The 18,776-nt window shown below is 47.0% G+C and overlaps 1 protein-coding gene across 6 annotated transcripts in view; it reads left to right on the top strand.

Moving 5' to 3' along the window:
* Window positions 1–18,776, top strand: part of ASCC2 (activating signal cointegrator 1 complex subunit 2) — a 41,735-nt gene that overhangs the window by 11,475 nt on the left and 11,484 nt on the right. For 2 of the 6 annotated variants that reach the window (XM_038575606.1, XM_038575604.1), the window contains 11 exons: window positions 1,607–1,736; window positions 6,412–6,479; window positions 7,742–7,852; window positions 8,958–9,070; window positions 13,025–13,099; window positions 13,484–13,591; window positions 13,785–13,853; window positions 14,016–14,090; window positions 15,453–15,633; window positions 17,099–17,313; window positions 18,197–18,316. In XM_038575606.1, the coding sequence (XP_038431534.1) occupies window positions 1,607–1,736; window positions 6,412–6,479; window positions 7,742–7,852; window positions 8,958–9,070; window positions 13,025–13,099; window positions 13,484–13,591; window positions 13,785–13,853; window positions 14,016–14,090; window positions 15,453–15,633; window positions 17,099–17,313; window positions 18,197–18,316 (1,265 nt within the window). Of the gene's footprint in view, window positions 1–1,606; window positions 1,737–6,411; window positions 6,480–7,741; window positions 7,853–8,957; window positions 9,071–13,024; window positions 13,100–13,483; window positions 13,592–13,784; window positions 13,854–14,012; window positions 14,091–15,452; window positions 15,634–17,086; window positions 17,314–18,196; window positions 18,317–18,776 lie in introns of all 6 variants that reach the window. The other 4 variants (XM_038575605.1, XM_038575601.1, XM_038575602.1 and 1 more) reach the window with 3 other exon arrangements.

Below are 18,776 nucleotides of genomic sequence, written 5' to 3'. Positions count from 1 at the left end.
CATCGTGTTTCTTCTTTGTCTCTCTCCTCTGCCTTTATTCCCACCTTTGAGGAAGAAATCTGTGGGCGCCCCTCCCCTTATCTGTGAATTCACTGGGTCTGTGTTACGTCCAGTGTTTTCATCAATGGGAGCAGAGGGCCCTTTGCCAGTTGACGTGTGACTGTGCCTTTTTTCATGCGTCAGAGGGTGAAAACAGTGATTCTGATTTGTTAAAGGAACTTTTATGTGCTTTTTAAAAACCTTTACTTTTTCCCCTCCAGGTTTTAAAAGTAATACTGTCTCTAAACAACTCAAACAGTACAGAAATATTTTGTAGGTAGTGAATGTCACCTACAAAATCCCTTTCTCCAAAAAAACCCCACCATTATGGTGCATGTTCCTTCAGGGAATTTTTTTTCTTTCAATATACTTGTGTGTGTTTGTGTGTGTATGTGCGCACACATTGATTTTTATAATAGGATCTTGCTTTTTTTTTTAACTTTTGAAGTTTGGAAACTTTGAAATATATACAAATATATACCAAAATATATTTTTATAATAGGATCTTGCTTTTTTTTCAAATATATACAAAAATATATTTTTATAATAGGATCTTGCTTTTTAAATTTTTTAAAAAGATTTTATTTATTTATTCATGAGAGAGAGGCAGAGACATAGGCAGAGGGAGAAGTAGGCCCCATACAGGGAGCCCGATGTGGGACTCAATCCCGGGTCTCCAGGATCACGCCCTGGGCCAAAGGCAGGTGCTTAACCGCTGAGCCACGCAGGCGTCCCTACTTGCCCTTTAAAAAACTTTTGTAGTATGGAAATTTTCAAATATATACAAAAGCATAATGAACCCCATGTATCCATTACTCAATTTCAACAATTGTCAATATTTTGCCAATTCTATTTTCTTTTTTCCCCTGAGTTTTCTTTTTTTTTCCCTAGAGTATTTTATTTTATTTTATTTTTTCCTGGAGTTTTTTTTATTTGTTTTTGTTTTTGTTTTTGTTTTTTTGAGGGACAGAGAGAGAGCAAGTGTGCAAGTGGGTGGGGGAGGGAGGTAAGAGGGAAAGGGAGAGAAAGAATCTTACGCAGATTCCACACTCGGCACAGAGCCCAAGGAGGGCTTGATCTCAACCTTGAGATCATGACCTGAGCCAAAAATCAAGAGTCAGATGCTTAATCGACTAAGCCACCCAGGCACCCCTTTCCTGGAGTATTTTATAGCAATTCCAAACATCATGATAATTTACTCATAAATATTTTATTGTTATTTTTATTTTTTAAAGTAAGCTCTATGCCCAATGTGGGGCTTGAACTCATGACCCCAAGATCCCAAGAGTTGCATGTTCTGACTGAGCCAGCCAAGTACCCCAATGCATAAATATTCTAGAATGAATGCTCAACCAACTATTTTATAGTATATTTTTGCTTCTTTTTACATTAAAATGAAGAATAGCTATTGCCTCAGGTCAATATATGAGGCTCAGATATGTTCATAGTGTGGATGGACCTTCATTTATTAGCCAGTCTCCCATTGTTTCTTGCGTGTTTGCTATTACTTTACCAAGAGTACACTTTCATAAAGTTTCTCATCCTCTCTCCTTGCACTGTTCCTTAGGATCACTTCATTTCCCCCTCTGCATTTGGAGAAATCCTCTACAATAACTTCCTGTTTGACATCCCGAAGATCCTGGACCTCTGTGTACTCTTTGGAAAAGGCAACTCACCATTGCTCCAGAAGATGATAGGTATGTGGGGCACATGGCCTGAGGGGCTGCACAGAGATGGCCCCCACATGCCAAACTAGAGCACCTAGATGAGTGTAGGAGGATTCAGAACTGCAGTGGCAGCCAGGGGTTGGGTATGACTTTGCAGATGTATGTGTGTCAACTCTGAAAGACACAACTGACGGGCCATGGAGAAGTGGAGACAACATTGTACTACACACTCCCTCAAGGATCTTGGTATTAGGCCACATGTCAAACAGTTGCAGGAGTGGGGAGATTTGCCTTAACTATGAGTATAGGAATAGCAGTGATTGCTAACCTTTAGGTGAGTGCCCACTGGAGGCCAGGCATTCTGTTGAGCTCTTTGTATGTGATCTTTTTTTTTTTTTTTTTTTAAGATTTTATTTATTCATGAGAGACACAGAGAAAGAGGCAGAGGGAGAAACAGACTCCCGGCTGCGAGTGGTACTTAATGCCAAGACCCCAGGATCACAACCTGAGCCAAAGGCAGACGCCCAACCACTGAGCCACCCTGGTGCCCCCCTTGTGCCCCCCTTGTATGTGATCTTAATTGATCCTCACAGCAGCCCTGTGATGAGACTCCTGTAATCCTCCCTTTTTACAGACAAGGAAACTGAGGTTCAAATGTAAGGGACTTGCTTGGGAGCCCATGACTAATAATAAGTGCCCAAGCTGGGATTTACGTCACATAGGCCTGACTCTTCCTCTTTGTCACTCCCTGCCTCAGGGATAATGGGGTTGCCTCAAAAGTGTCACAGTTTGCATTGTTGCTAAGGACAGTTGGAGACCGAGTTCAGAGAGGATTCTTTTAGGTTGCGAAAGGAGTGACTTCAGCAGTTGGATCTCATCAGGAGGCAGCAGGCTGGAGGGTTCCATCAGAGCCTGAAGCTTGGTTGAGATGCTGCAGAGGGTATAGTGCCCCAGCAAATTCCTCGCTGAATCATGGCTGATGGCATTGGGCCGGACATGGAGACAGGACACCACCGTCAGCCCTCCTCACCCTAAGATTATAGGATATAGTCTTCCAAATGCCCAATTACAAAACTAAGTTTTCTCTTGAAATGGTTTCCTTCTTTCCTTCCTCCTAATAATAAAGGTGATAATAAAGGGAATATATGTTAATTTAGAAAGTTTGGGAAGAATATAAAGCATTAAGAAGTGGAAAAGCGATTACCAAATTCCTGTGCCCAGAGACAATCATTTGGTGATTATTTCCTTCCAGTCTTTTCTCTGTGTATTTTTCGAAAACATGTCAGGCTGTAACATGAAATTTCATATCCAGCCTTTTCATTGGAACAGCATCTGGTTTCTCATTCAAATCTTTTTCCTTGATCATCAGTTCATTTCTTTTACTTTCCCAGAGAAAGACTCTTCATAATGTTACTATAGACTGAGGGCATGGAGTGAGTGAGCAAACTGGGCATGATTAGTTAGAGAAACAGTTATTAGGCCAGTTTGATTAGAGCAGAGCATTCCAGGAAGGCAGCAGCAGAAGATGGGAAAGGGCAGCTGGGGCCAGATTGGGGAGGGCTCTGTGCCAGCCATTAGTACTTGGGGGAGTAGTATCGCTCGTTGGCTCAGAAGGTACGCTCTGCCAATTCACACCCCAGCTCTACTCCTGACTGTGTCACTTGGTCCAAGTCAGTTAGCCGCCCACAGCCTCAGTTTTTGCATCTGAAGAATGGGAAGACTAATGCCTTATGTAACTTATAGGATGATTGTGAGGGTTAGCACAGTGCCTGGCTCCTTATAAGTGCCTAGTGACTGTGAGCTCTTACTGTGATGAGGCCACGGGAGCTACTAGGAGGAGCTATCTGGTGTCAAGGTTAATTTGGCAGCTTGCCAGTGGGAAGGGTGGTGACAGGAGACCGAGTAGGAGGCCAGTGCTTCAGTGTGGGTTTGAAGGTGAGAGTCTGGTTGGGCTGAAGAAGACATCCTGGAGGTAGAATAAAGCAGGGCTTGGGAAGGTCAGCTGGAGGGAGAAGTCAATAATTCTGAAGAAAACTGGTGTGGGGTGCAGGAAAGGGGCCTTTTGGGCTGGGGGTGGGTTGCAAGTGGAGGCATAGTCCATTTAGATCTGTAGGGTGTGAGAAGCTGTGCAGATTCACGGGGAGAGGACTTTTGGCTGCAGTTCCAGGAAGGCAAGGGTGGAGTGAGAAAACTCCTAATCTTTTGAATTACTCACTTCTTTGAGAATCAAATGAAAGCTTCTCCCCAGAAAAACATACCCCCTTACAGATTTTGAGGTGTTTTTAGAATGTTTTTATTCCCAGATTGGGAACCCTTAATTGGCTTATTTAGGGCAGTCCATTCTTTGTCTTTTAGAGGGCGATTAATAGAAAAGAAGGCAGGACAGGCATGTGGAGCCCCTTCATTGTGTGTGTATTGGGGTGTGTGTTTTGAGGGGGGTGTGGAGGACAGGTCTGCAGACAGACAGACACAGACACATGCATGCAGGTGCGCACACACACACACATACAGAGCAGCTCTTTCCAACCCTTGAGCAGAAGGCACAAGGGGCAGTCTCTACTGTCTCTATCCCAGAAGCTCTTGAGCAAAGCAAATCAGCTGTAGTAGAAATAAAGGCTTACTTCTCTTAAAAAAAAAAAAAAGAAAAGAAAAAAAAAAGATTAGCTGTAGTAGGAGTGTTGACAAGGGAGAGAAGGAAGGAGGAAACAAGGGGACTGGCTGATCATCCTTTGGCCAGAAGCCCAGTCCTTACCTGGCACCCACCTCCCTCCCCAACCTTCTTGCACAAACACACCTAGCTTTTTTTTCACCCTCAAAATTGGCATTCTGAGTCAGTAAGTGTAATTTTGTAAGTGGGGTCTTTCAGTGAGCCACTTTGTGAAAGCAGGAGGACATCGGGCCTTGGCCCCATTGAGGACTGCTCCAATCTCTTTGGTAATACCTTCCATTCACCCTGGGTTTCTGAACTGCTTTAGTCTGGGAGGGATGCCACTGTTGTCTCTTACTTCTTAATTGTTTCTTTAAGAGATCGAAAGTCAGATCTTCACCATCACCGGATCAGATAAAGGAGAGGGAAGGGTCAGTTGTGAAACGTTATCTGTTTTGATGCTTATAAAAGATCCCTGTTATTCAGGCATAGGCACTAGAAGGATTATGAAAGAGTGTCCTACTCTGGGCCAGGTGGTTGGGGCATAGTGGGGTCTACCATATGGCACTGGGGGGAGACCTGCTCCTGATGCCTGAGTCAGGAGGCACTACCTGGAGAAGGTGACACCTGCCTTATGGTGAATGTAGCTCTGGGAAGTCACTCTAGGCAGAAGGAGGAGACGGCTTGTTCTCTGAGGTTGAGGAGGTACAAGAGAGTAATGCAGGCACAAGAAATGGGGAGAGGGTGGCTGGAAATGCCATCAGGGCCAGATCTCACATAATCCTCAGTGCTGTGGCCAGGAGTTCAGACTTGACCTTGAGGATACCGTCAGATGGGAGGGTTTTCTGAGAAAGAACAGAGGTTGGTGGGGAGACAGCTCAGTTCTTCCTTGCTGTCAAGAGTAGGAGGTGGGCACAGATGGTCAGGGAGTACCTACACAGGTTGAGGGATCAGCACTCATCTGGAGGTGGGATGCACTGAGCAAGCTCATGCTGGTAAAACTCAGCTTTCTGGAATCAAGGAACGAAGTAGCATCCAAGAAAGTGTTTACAGAAAGTCCAGCTACATAGTGATTTGCTTACTCACTCAGTCCCATCTGGCCTTTGACCTCATTGATTTTCAAATCCTCTGGGATGGGGCAAGGGCTACAGCATTTTCATTAAGGAAACCGAGGACAGACCTGCCCAAAGATAAAAGATGCTTAGAATTCAGCACAGCCTGACAGTCAGCCAGCATTAGATGTTAGGATTATGGTGGGCTGAAGAACCCTGGCCTTTTCTTAAGGGTGTTGGTATTTTGCATCATCATGTCTCCTGGCTAGCTATGATTTTCCCTTCCTCCCTCGCCATTTCGGCAGCCGGAACACTTGGTTTCTGTTCCAGTGACAATATGCTCTAACCTACGCACTCACAAACAGCAGCAGTGCTTAGAGGTAGTAGACAGTCGGAAGGAGCTTTGTTTTATAGGAACAATTGCAAATGTGTGGTAAACCTGTCTCTAGGTCTCTCCCAGACCTCTCCTCTTGGAGGAAGATGGATTAGCATGGCTAGTGTATTCAAAAGCAGAGGGTAAGAGAATTTCCAGACAAATTTCTCCCTAAAGTCTCCTCACATTATTAGAGGCGTGGCCTGGCAAGAATCCTGGATTGTAGCATCCAGGTTTCTTGAGCAAAGAGATCGTATCTCCTGATTTTCCTGGATGACTAATACCCACTTGCAAAGCCAATGCTGTTATACAAGGCACAGTGCCCAAGTGTGATCACTCCCTGGGGACATCAGGATGAGCTGGTTTGACCAGGGCTGGCCTTTTATGTAATTTGTTAAGCAGAGGTGTTTAAAAGGTTAAATTGTACTGAATAAAGTCCCTCCCTCATGCTGGGGAAGTTTCTAGGCTGGGCCAAAGCTCTGTGCCAGCAGGGCCTGGGGCCAGGACTGCTCTAGTGCAGACGGGCTTAGGAAAGGGAAGAAAGGTCACAGAACATGCTGGCAACTATTTGTAATGTGTCCTCCCCTCCCTCACCCTCTTTTCCCAATTCCTGCCTTTCTCTTCTCTTTTCAGGAAACATCTTTACCCAGCAGCCAAGTTACTATAATGACCTGGATGAAACCATGCCCACCATCCTTCAGGTACCAGCTCTCAGTCCTGCCCAGATCCCCTCCCTAACCTGATGGTATATCCCTGGACTTTCCTGGAAGAGCCCCAAGAAACATTTACCCACCACCCCTCTCCAGTCCTATCCCTAGACAATCTCTGCATCATGCCCCACAGCGCACCCTTTCAAATTCGCCCCTTTCCCTGCTTGAACAAAACTAAAATCTAAAGGCTATCTAGCACTTATACTAAAAGAGCTTAAATTGTGTGCTCTTTGCCAACAGCCATAACCTCTATGGATACCCTTCCAAGAGACCTGTGTTTCTCAAATGAGAGTTTTAAAGTTCTATAAAATTGTTTTATAAAATAATGTTCATTGTAGAAAATTTGGAAAATATAAAGAAAAAAAACAGAAAGAGTAAAATTAACCCATAATTCCAGTGCCAGGAGATTTCACTATTCACGATAACGTTTAGGACAGTTATGTGCTAGCATACTTAAAGATGGTGCAGTGAGTTAGACTTGCATGATATTACAATGGGCTGTTTTCTCCTCACTGTTTTTTTTTTTTTTTTTAAGATTTTATTTATTTACTCATGAGAGACACAGAGAGAGAGAAGCAAAGACATAGGGAGAGGGAGAAGCAGGCTTCATGCCGGGAGCCCGATGCGGGACTCGATCCCAAGACACCAGGATCACACCCTGAGCCAGAGGCAGGCGCTAAACCACTGAGCCACCCAGGCATCCCTTCTCCTCACTGTTGATTTGTCTTTGATTTCAATGTATTTCCATAAATCACCATCTCCAGAGGATCCAAAATATATATTGTTGAATGTGTATCTTAAATAATCATTACCACACACTTGCCCAACATATCCACCCATTCAGATAATTTCTACAGGATTCTGGGGGCTTTTCATACATTTTGTCTTTTTTTTTTTTATTTTTGAGTTTTATTTGCTTATGTAACCTCAACACCCAACTTGGAGCTCAAACTCACGACCCCGAGATCCAGAGCTGCACACTCTTCTGACTGAACCAGCCAGGTGCCCCTTTACATTTTGTTTTTTTAATCCTCACCACAATCCTGTAAGAAGAATAATCCTCATCATCCCCATTTTACAGTTTCCACTCTGACCCTGGGCCCTGTTGTAGTCTTGGCTGGTTTCTTGGGAATGCTGGCACATACTCGAGAGATCCCAAGGCAGCTTTCATATCACCCACCCCCGACTGCAGGTCAGGGGTCCCAGCTGCTGGTTTGACAGCATGTGGGAGACCTCCTTCTTGTGTTTCACAGGTTTTCAGCAATATCCTCCAGCACTGTGGTTTGCAAGGGGACGGAGCCAGTGCCACACCCCAGAAGCTTGAAGAGAGGGGCCGGTTGACCCCCAGCGACATGCCTCTCCTGGTGAGGTTGCCTGTCAGCCCAGCTTCTTCTTAGCTAGTAGGGGACCCAACAGCTTCTTCCCCTGCTCCTGGCCCTTTGCCCCAACTCCATAAGCCACTCTTCCCATCACACAGGCTTCAAGCATTTCAGTGAGATTTCTATTTCTCTCTGGGAGCTTCATTTAGGGAGTAGTGGGAAGAACAGGGAACTAGAGTGCAGAGGATGGGGGCTCAGTCCTCACTTAGTTCAGCACAGTGAACTCATTTGTGTTATTCATTGAGCCCTGAGTTTGGTCAGCAGATTTGTACTGAGGATGCTCTGCCATGTGCTGAGGCTTCAGGGTAAAGGAGCAGGCAAAAGCAGACAGGACCCCTGCTCTCATGGAACTTACAGTCTAGGGCAGAGGAAAGTAAGGAGCCTAGACATGTGTCAGGCCTTGTGCTAAGCACTGGAGATAGAGCAGGAAAGAGGCAGCTGTGAGCTACCCTCTTGGAATTTGCGCTTTTGTGGAAAAACAAGTGTTTCAGAAAGAGGCACACCAAGCACTGTGGGAGCAAGTCACTTTACCTGTCAGAACCTCGGTTTCCTTATCTGTAAAATAGGGATCCTAACAACTGCTCAGCCTGCTTTTAATAGTCGGGAGCCTCAGGAACGTGTGTAAGAAAGCACTCCATAAAAAAAAAAAAAGAGGAAAAAAAGAACTCTGTGTTCTGTATATGCTCTTCAAAATGTACGAAAAGTGTGGGCTTGATATTCTTGTTCTTGATGGGATGTACTTTCTGTATAGGACCCCAGGTGTTGTCTTCAGGTTTAGGGGTTGGTTCTCCTTCAGCTTAGAAGAGAGAACTGTATTATCCTAGAATGAGAGGTAACCCCAGAGATCATTGGGTAGGTGCCTGTTGGAGCTACAGTAGCAAGACCTGAGGGAGGGAGATTGAATAACTTGTCCAAACCGTGCTCCTAGAGATGGACCGGCCAGGCTTCGCTCAGACCTCCAGTGATCTCTTCCCCCCACAAGGCATCTGCCTCTTGACTCCCACGGGTTTTGTCAGCTTTGTCTCAGACCCACTACAGAGTTGTGTCTGGGGGCGGAGGAGAATAATGCACTGTTTTCTTTTGGCAACAGGAATTAAAAGACATTGTTCTCTACCTTTGTGATACCTGCACTACGCTCTGGGCCTTTCTGGATATCTTCCCCCTGGCTTGCCAAACCTTCCAGAAACATGACTTCTGTTACAGGTACAGCAGTAGTCCTGAGTGCTAAAATAGAGATTCTAGCTGACATCCTCATTCAGCAGACATTTACTGGGTACTTAGGATGTGCTGGCACTCTTCCAGCCTGGGGTTACAGTAGTGAAGAAGACAAGTAAGGCTCCTGCTTGTGTTGAGCCTGCATTTTAGAGTATACCCATTTTTGGCTAAGAACTAGGTAGGGGAGGAAAAAAAACCTAAACCACCAACAAAAAATAGGACAGTTTTAGTTCAGCTCTGTTCTTTTCAAATCTCCTTTCATGGTCAGGCACAAAGGACTAACAGATCATAAGAAGTGGCCTGAGGACTTAAGCATCAAGTCTAGAGGAGATCACGTGCAAAGAAACAAGCAGATATGCTACATGTGGGCTGGGAACCCAGAGGAAGGAGGCAAAATTCTGTCTGGTGGAATAAGAGGTTTCATGATGGCCCTTACATGAGATCTGGAAAAATGAAGAGGAACCTTCTAGACAGAAAGATTACAGTGGCAGGAAGGATATTCCAAGCAGGCGGAGTGAAGGTGGGAAGGCCCAGAGTGTGTCCAAGGAGAGCCAGGGAATGAAGTGGGATGATTTGGCGCCCAGGGCAGCAGGAACAGGAGCAGGTAACAGGAAAAGATACTTCAGAGAGGTTGGTAGAAGCCAGACTGTGAGCCTTGACCTCGCTGGCAGGGAGTGGGCCTTTATTCTGTAGGCGCCACTGGAAGCTTTTTTGCAAAGGAGTTATAGAAAGATCCTGACAGGATGAGAAAAGATGTAGAGGAGGATATGAGCAAAGAAAAATGTAGGGAGGGAGACCCTCCTTGCCCACTTAGCACCAGGAGCATTCATCTGTTTCTTGGGCGATGAGAAAAGGGTGCACAGGCCTGGGCTGGTAACCTGCATGTTGCCTGGCAACAGCGGGGGCTGGCCTGTTCTCAGTGGCCTCTGGCTATTGCTCTTGCCAGACATCTCTCCCCACTGTCTGCAGGAGCTTCTGGGAGCTGCCCAATTCCATCCACTCTGCTATCAGTCCATTCAATCATTCACTTGCCCATTCAACAAAACATGTATCCAGCACTGACCTGCATCAGAGATGGTACCGGTTCCCTGACCCCTCCTGGGTCTTCTCAGCTCCTGATGTGAGGACTGATCAGCCTCCCAGAGGATGTTAGAATACAGCACCAATCAGCACTCTCCCCAGAAGAAAGGGGTTAGGATTGCCCTGTAGCTGTCCACTTTTTGAAAAAGGTGTCTTTTCTCACAGTTAAAGTGGCAAATGCTCATAGGAAATTTGAAAAATCCCTAAAGGTAGAATATTAAAATCAGGGGTGCCTGGATGGCTCAGTCCGTTAAGCGGCTGACTATTGGTTTCAGCTCAGGTCATGATCTCAGGGTCTTGGGATCGAGCCCCACATCGGGCTCCATGTTCAATGCAGGGTCTGCTTATCAACTTCTCCCTCTGCTCCTTCCTCTCCCTCATACATAAATAAAATCTTCATTAAAAAAAATTAAAATCACTATGAGAGATCATGCTATTCTTAGGATTTTGTATCCTGCTTATCTTTACTTACCATAGGCATTGTCTTTTCTTTTTTTTTTTTTTTTAAGTAAGCTCTACCCCCAATGTGGGGTTCAAACTCTTGACCCCATGATCAAGAGTCACATGCTCTACCGACTGAGCCAGCCAGGCACCCCCATAGGCATTTTCCCATTTTGTTAAAGCGTCTTCCCAAACATGGCATAGATTGCTTTTGAAAGGGTCTTTGGCAACAGAGGGTAATTTTTGGAAGAACTGACTTTCCTGCAAGCCATAGTGAAGGGAGAGGAGTGGCTCCACCCATCTGAGAGTGAGGAGGAAGAAAGAAAAGCACTGTTGACTATAAGTGACAATGCCTTTGACCCACAAAGAGCAAGGGGGCTGGCCCAGCCTGTTCACACTGTGCTAGAGCCCAGGAATGCCCGCTGAGCAAATGCAGCCACTTCACTCCTAGCAACTTTCTGGAAGGCGCTACAGCCATCAAACAACTCTGTGGCTGATCCTCTCAGAACAAACTCCATCCTCCCAGACATCCTCAAGTATATCTGAGTATCTCTCTGTCACTTAATTTTATGAATAAATAATATATTCACATGGTTCAAAACTCAAAAGGTATAAAATATATACTGAGGGGCTCCTGGCTGGCTCAGTCAGTGGAGCATGCAAATTTTGATCTCTGGGTCCTGAGTTCAAGCCCCACACTTGGTGTAGAGCTTACTTTTAAAAAAATGTAAAAAATAACAATTATTACATACATATAAAGCCATCTATGTCTCCTCTGTCCCCAGTCCTGTTTTCACATACCACCATTGTTAGGGGTTTTATTTGTGTGTGTGTAATTTTTCAGAGATATGCATATAAATATAAGGAGATATGCACATTACATATCACCCTTTCTGCTTTTTAAAAAAATTTTATTTATTTTTAGGGAGAGTGCAAGCAGAGGGAGGGGCAGAGGGCGAGGGAGAGAGAATCTCAAGCAGACTCCCCACTGACGTAAGGCTCAACCCTGTGACCCTGGGATCATGACCTGAGCTGAAACCAAGAGTCAGATGCTCAACTGACTGAGCCACCCAGACACCCCTCTATCTTTTAAATTAACTGCTGACGTATTATGAGTATTATATGTATTATATATGTTTTATTTATTTATTTATTTATTTATTTATTTATTTATTTATTTAAACAACAGAAATTTATTTCTCACAGTTCTAGAGGCTGGGTGCATTTTATTTTTAAATTTAATGTGTATAAGTATACAAAGCAATTACAATCTTTGGTACTAGATAGAATTCTGTTGTACTGTATGGAATACTAGACTCCATAGATCAACCTTTAGGTTTTTTTTTTCAGTTGTTTGCTATCACAGAAAAATGTTACAAAGAATAACTGTACATACATCATTGTGCACCTTTGCAAGATATCTGAGGAATATATTCCTAGAAGTAGGATTACAAGAACAGATGGTTTGTGCATTTTAAATTTTTATAGATCTCGCCAAATCGCCCTCCATAGGGTTTGTTCCAGTTTACTCTCCCACCAGCAATGTATCCTGGCAACACCTGAATCTGTTTGGGCCAAACTCAGCTCTGTCTTTCTGGGTGCCATGCCATGGGCCTAGAAAGCCTGCCTCTTCGGGCCTAGTTACCCTCTGTTGTGTATGGGACTATTATACTAGCATAGAAATTCCCAGAATCCTGTCAATCAGTAGTTAAGTGTTTATAGAGTACCTGCTACAAATTCAGCATCTCCCAGGCCCTAAGGCTACAGTTCTGGCTTTGGGAAGCATAAGATATTCAGAGGAAGAATTGACCACAGAAGAGGGGCAGCACCATTGTAAGTTGTAAGGGTAACTATTCTGAATGCTAGGCACCTAGTTCTGGGAAGGGGTAATCACATGGGTGAGCATCACCATGAAGTGTGTGGTTGGGACAGAGTTGGAATCTGAGTTGGGAAAGGGGATGAGTGTGAGGTTGCTAAGGTGAGAAGCAAGGTTGGCTACTCCACGCAAGCTATGGATGTACCAGAGAGAGGAATTATAGTTTAATGTCTTAGTAGGTGGAGAGCCACTAGCAGGTTTGAGCAAACAAAAAATGACCTTGTTCATTTCTCAGACCTCAGTGAGTTCTGAGTAGCCCTCTGGTTGCTCTGTGAGAAGGAGCCTGTCTGGGCCTGTTTCCCATGTGAAGGGGGGCAGTGCGCATGTAGCTACAGGTCACTTCTCACAAGGCTTTTCCTGGACCAGCCACAGTGGGTTGATCTGGGGGTGAGCTTGGGGAAGAGTGAGGGTGGTTCTGGAAGCAGATTGCTGTGGTGACCACTTGGGAGCAAGAAATGGGCCGTCCCATGGGTTGCTGTGATTTCCTGATAGAAGTGTGGTATTTTTTAACTAAGCCCACCTTTTCCCCATGTGTGCCTCCACAGACTGGCTTCCTTTTATGAAATAGCAGTTCCTGAACTAGAGTCTGCAATTAAGAAGAGGAGGCTTGAAGACAGCAAGTAAGCAGGGGACAAACTAAGAGGGAGGGAGGCCCTGCCTTCCTTTGGCTTCAGTGTCCCCATCTCTAAGAACGAGGGGGTGACACCATGGACCAGATTTAGTGTCCCTACCTCGCAGTCTTTTCCCTCAGTATTTACTAAAAGCTCGTGTTAATTGGCACACTGGTTTCCCATCCACAGTTTAAACAAGAAGCAGCCCTGGAATCAGCTGGCCTCTCAGGGCCTGTAGCCTTTTGCCACCTGCTGTCCACAGTGAATTGTGAGGCTTTCTCAGCCTAGAGGAGGGGCACCTGCAACTGTTGAAAATAAGCTCCCTCCGGGCCTTTTGATCTCCTAGATCTCTATTTCTCTCCCTCTCTCTCTCTCTCTCTCTGGCCTTCAAAGGCTGCTAGGTGACCTGTGGCAGAGGCTGTCCCATTCCAGGAAGAAGCTACTGGAGATTTTTCACATCATCATGAACCAGATCTGCCTTCTCCCTGTCTTGGAAAGCAGGTGAACCTTTGGGAGCAACTGCCTGGGTGGAAGAAGCCCCTTCCCTGCTGAGCAGAGATGGGGAAAAAGAGACAAATGCCTCTTTTCCTCCAGCTGGCCTGAGGCCTTGCAGAGGAGCCAGGCGGGTAGGCAGGGAGGGGGGCTACAGATCATTTACATAGAGTGAGCTCATCTTCCCTGTTGTCTGTTCCAGCTGTGACAACATTCAGGGCTTCATTGAAGAGTTCCTTCAGATCTTCAGCTCCTTGCTGCAGGAGAAGAGGTGAGTGTGGCCAAGCTGGGACCAGTCCACACAAGGCCTTACATACCAGAGCCTCTGCCGTATGCTCACCATAGTCTAAGGTTCTGGGCTTTGTGGTTGGGCAGCAGACCAGTACTCCTGTTGCCCCAGCCTTGTCCCTTCCATCTACTCTCTGCCCAGCAGGTTCCTCCGGGACTACGACACACTCTTCCCGGTGGCTGATGATGTCAGCTTGCTACAGCAGGCCTCAGCGGTCTTGTATCCTTCCACAGCCACTGGGACAGGACCTGGCCTGACCAGGTTTGAGATGGGCTGCTAGGACCCAGTGGAGCAGAGAGTGGTTTGGCTCCAGAACGCATGGGTCAGCCAGCTTTCCCCAGAGTGCCCACCAAAGCCCCAGTCCCTGTTCCTGGATGAGTTGACTACTCTAATTCTCAGAGCTGGGTGGGGTAGGAGTCCTGCATTCTGGAGGTGTTTACTGAGTGTCTGGGCCTGTGCGACTAACGTGGACTTGGCCCTGTTCTCACAGACCTCATTGCAGGAGGGGACACAGACAAGTAAACAAGCAGTTAGAGTGTCATATGGGAGAAATTCAGAGGACAGGAAAGCCAAGGAAAGCACCTCACCCAGCAAGCTCAGGATAAGGCTGTGAGACAGAAGTAATGTCCAAGCTGAGAACAGCAGAAGAAAGTGGAGGAGGCCAAGCCCAGAGCTGAGTGTTCCCAGTGGATGGAGGACAGAGAGGCCCATCTGGGGAGCCCACAGACATTTTGTGTAGATCACAGAGTGGGGCTGAGGTCTTGTGGAAGGAGGCTATGGTACTGCAGATGAGCCGGGGGTGAGCAGACCAGCACAGCTCTCACTCCCACTAAGAAGTTTGGACTCTGTCCTGCGAGCACTGGGTGTCATGGAAAGGTGCAAAACAAGGAGTAACAGGGTCAGTTTTATACTTTGGAAAAGCTCTATCTGGCACAGGGAGGAGAACAGCCTGGCCTGGGACCTCTTTGAGGCCCAGGGGCTGGTGAGGATGCTGGTACTGGCATTCAGGCATGCCTAGTGGGGGTTTGGATTAGAAGGGGAGGGAAAGAGTCTAGGGCAACTCCCAGATGTCTGGCTTGGCAATGTCCAGGGTGGTAGAGAGGGAGGAAGGACAGAGAGGAGGGCCTGCGGGCCATTTTAGAGGCTCAGCCAGGTTTCTCAGTCTTGCCTCAGGGATACTGTATGGATCCCCAGCTTTTGTAGGAAGCCCTTAGCTAGTTGGACAGAAAGCCCAGTGGCAGTGCCCCGATCAGGCCCTCCTCCTAGGGGTCAGTGCAGAGGAGGAGTTGCTGGCTCATCTAAATATCATGTCCCAGGATACCTCTGGCCCTGTCTTCATCCAGAGCTGCTTTCTGCTGAGTGGCAGGTACTAGGTTTCAAGGCCAGTGTGGTCATAGTCTGGCCTGTTTCTCCATGCAGCCTGGGTGCCCATGATGCCCACTGGGTACAGCCCACATTGCTCCTAACACAAGTCTTGGGGTCAGATGCTGGGAAGGGATTGAGAAATTATGTTGCCTCAGAGCAAGGGAGGCAGAAAAGGCTCTGGCACCGAAGAGGGAGACAACTTAACACGTGTCATAGGGACGAGACTCGGACTGCCTATATCCTCCAGGCAGTCGAGAGTGCATGGGAAGGGGTGGACCGACGGAAAACCACAGATGCTAAAGATCCACCGGTGGCCGAGGATCCTAATGGGGTCATTGCGACAGTGGAGCCAATCAGTGGACCGTCCTCACATCTGGAAAATGCAGAGGAAGAGGAGGTGTGTGTCTGGAGAAATGTTTTCCCCTGCTTCTCCTGCTCCTTCCAGGAAACCTCTCCTTTCTTGGTTTCTGCTCTCAGAGAAAAAGGTTGCTTTTGGAATTGACAGCCTCAGGCTGCTGGAGCTGCTGGTCTGCTCCGTGCTGCCTTTAATAGAGTCAAGTTGCTTCGGTGGCCAAAACCCCAGTTTCTCCTGTATATAATGAAGCAGTGGAGCTTTTTCCAAATGAAATCCTTTGGTGCTCTCCTCTAAACAAGTCACCATGGAGCTGCTTTGGATGCAGTGGAGAGCAGTGCCTGGTCTCACTGCTCAGCCAGCCTAGATGCCCTGCCATGGGACTGCAGGGCTCCTCTGAGCACGTTTGGAAGCCTCTGATCTAGTACTTTCCCCCGGGCTTTTCCAGAACTTGCCAAGTCTCCAGCTGTACAGATTGGCCACTGAGTTCAGGACTCCTCTCTGCATGCTAGGAGGCAGCATGATATAGGGTTAGGGTTAGACCACATGGTTTCTGGGGTCAGGCAGCTCAGGGGCGTACCCTGTTTCTGCCACTCACCAGCTGTGCGGCCATAGATACATCACTCACATCTAGCCTCTGTTCCCCATCTATAAGGTGGGGACAGTCGCCATCCTTGCCTCCACAAGTTTGTTGGGATTCCCAGAGCTGTTGTGTGGAGCGGCCGGAGCCCAGCTGGCCCTCTATGCTCTGTTAACAGTTTCTAATCTCCTTCTGGTTAGACTCAGGCCCATGACTGTCACAGGGCCTTGGAAAATGACAGTCCTCCCCACCTTTCTCACCCCCTTCCCCATTTGGCTTCTTATTGGACACTTGGATGTTTTTTTTTTTTTTTTTTGGATGATTTTTATTGTTGTTTGTTTGATTTGTGAATTTCCTTAAATGAAAAACCTAGCAGAATTAAGTCACATCGAGCAAGATATGAGCTGAATCCCCCCTTATTAAAATGAATATAATCAAAGGGGAGCAGCTCACCAGCCTGGGCTGGTGATAGCTGTTCCTCTCCAGTGTCAGCCATCAACTTGTTAGAGCTGGAGAAGGATTAGTAGAAGCCACAGTCATTTATGGAGCTCATAGTCTTCTCCAGGCCCTGTGCTTGGCGCTTCAGGTGCAAGATTCTCTCTGAACCATCTGAAACAATCCCATGAGGTGGATGGTAGTATGCTCATTTTATATGGAGGGAGCTGGGGTTCAGAGAAGAGAGGTACCCTGCCCAAAGTCACACAGCTTGAAGTACCTCCACCAGTAAGTCATAGAATCCCCTTTTTCCCAGGGGAGGAAATGAAGACTCAAGAGACCTGAGTCACTTGGCTGAGTTCCTAGACCCAGGAGTGCCAGGGCCAGGACTCATACTAGGTCCCCTGATTTCCCCATCCTGTGCATTTCAGGGCCCTTTGCCCTATCACCCACCTAGCCTGGCCTTCCCCTCCTTCACTCCAGCTCTCTCTGCAGTGTATGGGGGCAGCTGCTGCCCTAGGTCCCCCTGTGTGTGGTGTGGAGCTAGACTCCCTCATCTCTCAAGTGAAGGATCTGCTGCCAGACCTTGGCGAGGGCTTCATCCTGGCCTGCCTGGAGCAGTACAGCTATAACCCGGAGCAGGTGATCAACAACATCCTGGAGGAGCGGTTGGCCCCTGCCCTCAGCCAGCTGGACCGCAGCCTGGACAGGTAGGAGAGATAGGTGGGAGCTGGGCTCAGGGCGCCCGGGCTGTGTCAGGGCCCTGGCCAGAAGCACTTCTTAGCTCCCCTGCTTCCCACTCTTATGCCAAAACTTAGCCCTTTGTCTCTTCTCCACGGTAGTGTTTGCCAACCATATAATTGAATGCCCTCCTTGGGAAAACATCAAAACTTTAGGCCATCCAGGAGGTCCTCACATGCCCCCTGCAGGGCAGAGAGTGTGCACAGCTGGACAGCCCTAAAACACCTTATCGGAGGAGATTAGAAACGTAGGATGTGACAAAGGGATTACTGAGCCTTTCAGAGCTCGGAAGTTTCTGGCTTGCCCCTGTCATCGTCACCTTTCCAGTAGATTGCTGAAGGAGGATGGCCAGAGCTTCTCACTTTTCTCACACCTACGTTTCGGAGTTTGGCCCACTGCTTCCCTGAAGGCCCATGGGGCTCACAGGAATGAGTTTACAAATGGGTCTTTCTTCCATGAACAAATTATGTTTCTTAAATGAATGAAGTTAGCTCTGTCTTTGGATAAGTTCTTAGCCACTTCATGCCCATTTTACAGAGGAGGGTACTGAGGCACAGAAAGATTAAGTGATCTTAGCTCCCTATCTCATTGGACTGTTGTGAGTGTTGAGTGAGGGAGGGAACCTTTAAGAAAATCTGTGTGGATGGCATGTGGGACCAGGGGGGAGGGATGTGGCATACCCAGGTAGGAGCCAGACAGGGCAGGTTTTTAGATCGTATCTCATGTGGCTGTTGAAGGGGAATGGAGAATCTAATGAATGTAACATTGTAGGGATCCATAGGGCACAGGTGGGCATTAGCCGACCAATCCCCCTGAAACTGATTCTATGTCACCCCCTCTCCCCCCAACCAGGCAGGTGAAGCCAGACCCGACACCCCTGCTGACATCTCGTCACAACATCTTCCAGAATGACGAGTTTGATGTATTTAGCAGAGATTCAGTGGACCTGAGCCGGGTGCACAAGGGCAGGAGGTGAGTACAGGGGGCTGTGGGGTGCCAGGGACCCCAACTCCATAAGTGCAGTGAAAAAAAATGGAAGAAAAATAAGGGCTCCATCTTTAAGGAACTGGCCTGAGTTTTGACTTGGGTCCCCGCCCCCTTCTCCCCACCCCAGCAATTCAGGACCTGTGTGCTCCCAGCAGGCAGGGGCAGGTTCTCTAATGCTTATGCATTAGGCTCTGACTCTGCACCGTATGGTTTTTTAATGAATCCCCTTGTTGATAGCAAAAGGCCAGAGAGAACTAAACTGTCCCCCTCTTCCCTTCTTATATCTTCGGATGTGTCAACCATCAAATCTCTGGGCAATAAATCTAAGCAGTACTTCCCAGAAGCTGCTACTCCACATGATTTTCTCCATTCTGTGACAAAATGAGAAAATTAAGGATCTGTACTAAGTAAGCTTTTCAGAAGGTGAATATATTCTGTTTTAAGA

The sequence above is a fragment of the Canis lupus genome, chromosome 26 (assembly GCF_011100685.1).
Source record: "Canis lupus familiaris isolate Mischka breed German Shepherd chromosome 26, alternate assembly UU_Cfam_GSD_1.0, whole genome shotgun sequence".
Classification (NCBI taxonomy): Eukaryota; Metazoa; Chordata; class Mammalia; order Carnivora; family Canidae; genus Canis; species Canis lupus.
This window is presented reverse-complemented; position numbering and strand designations above follow the sequence as displayed.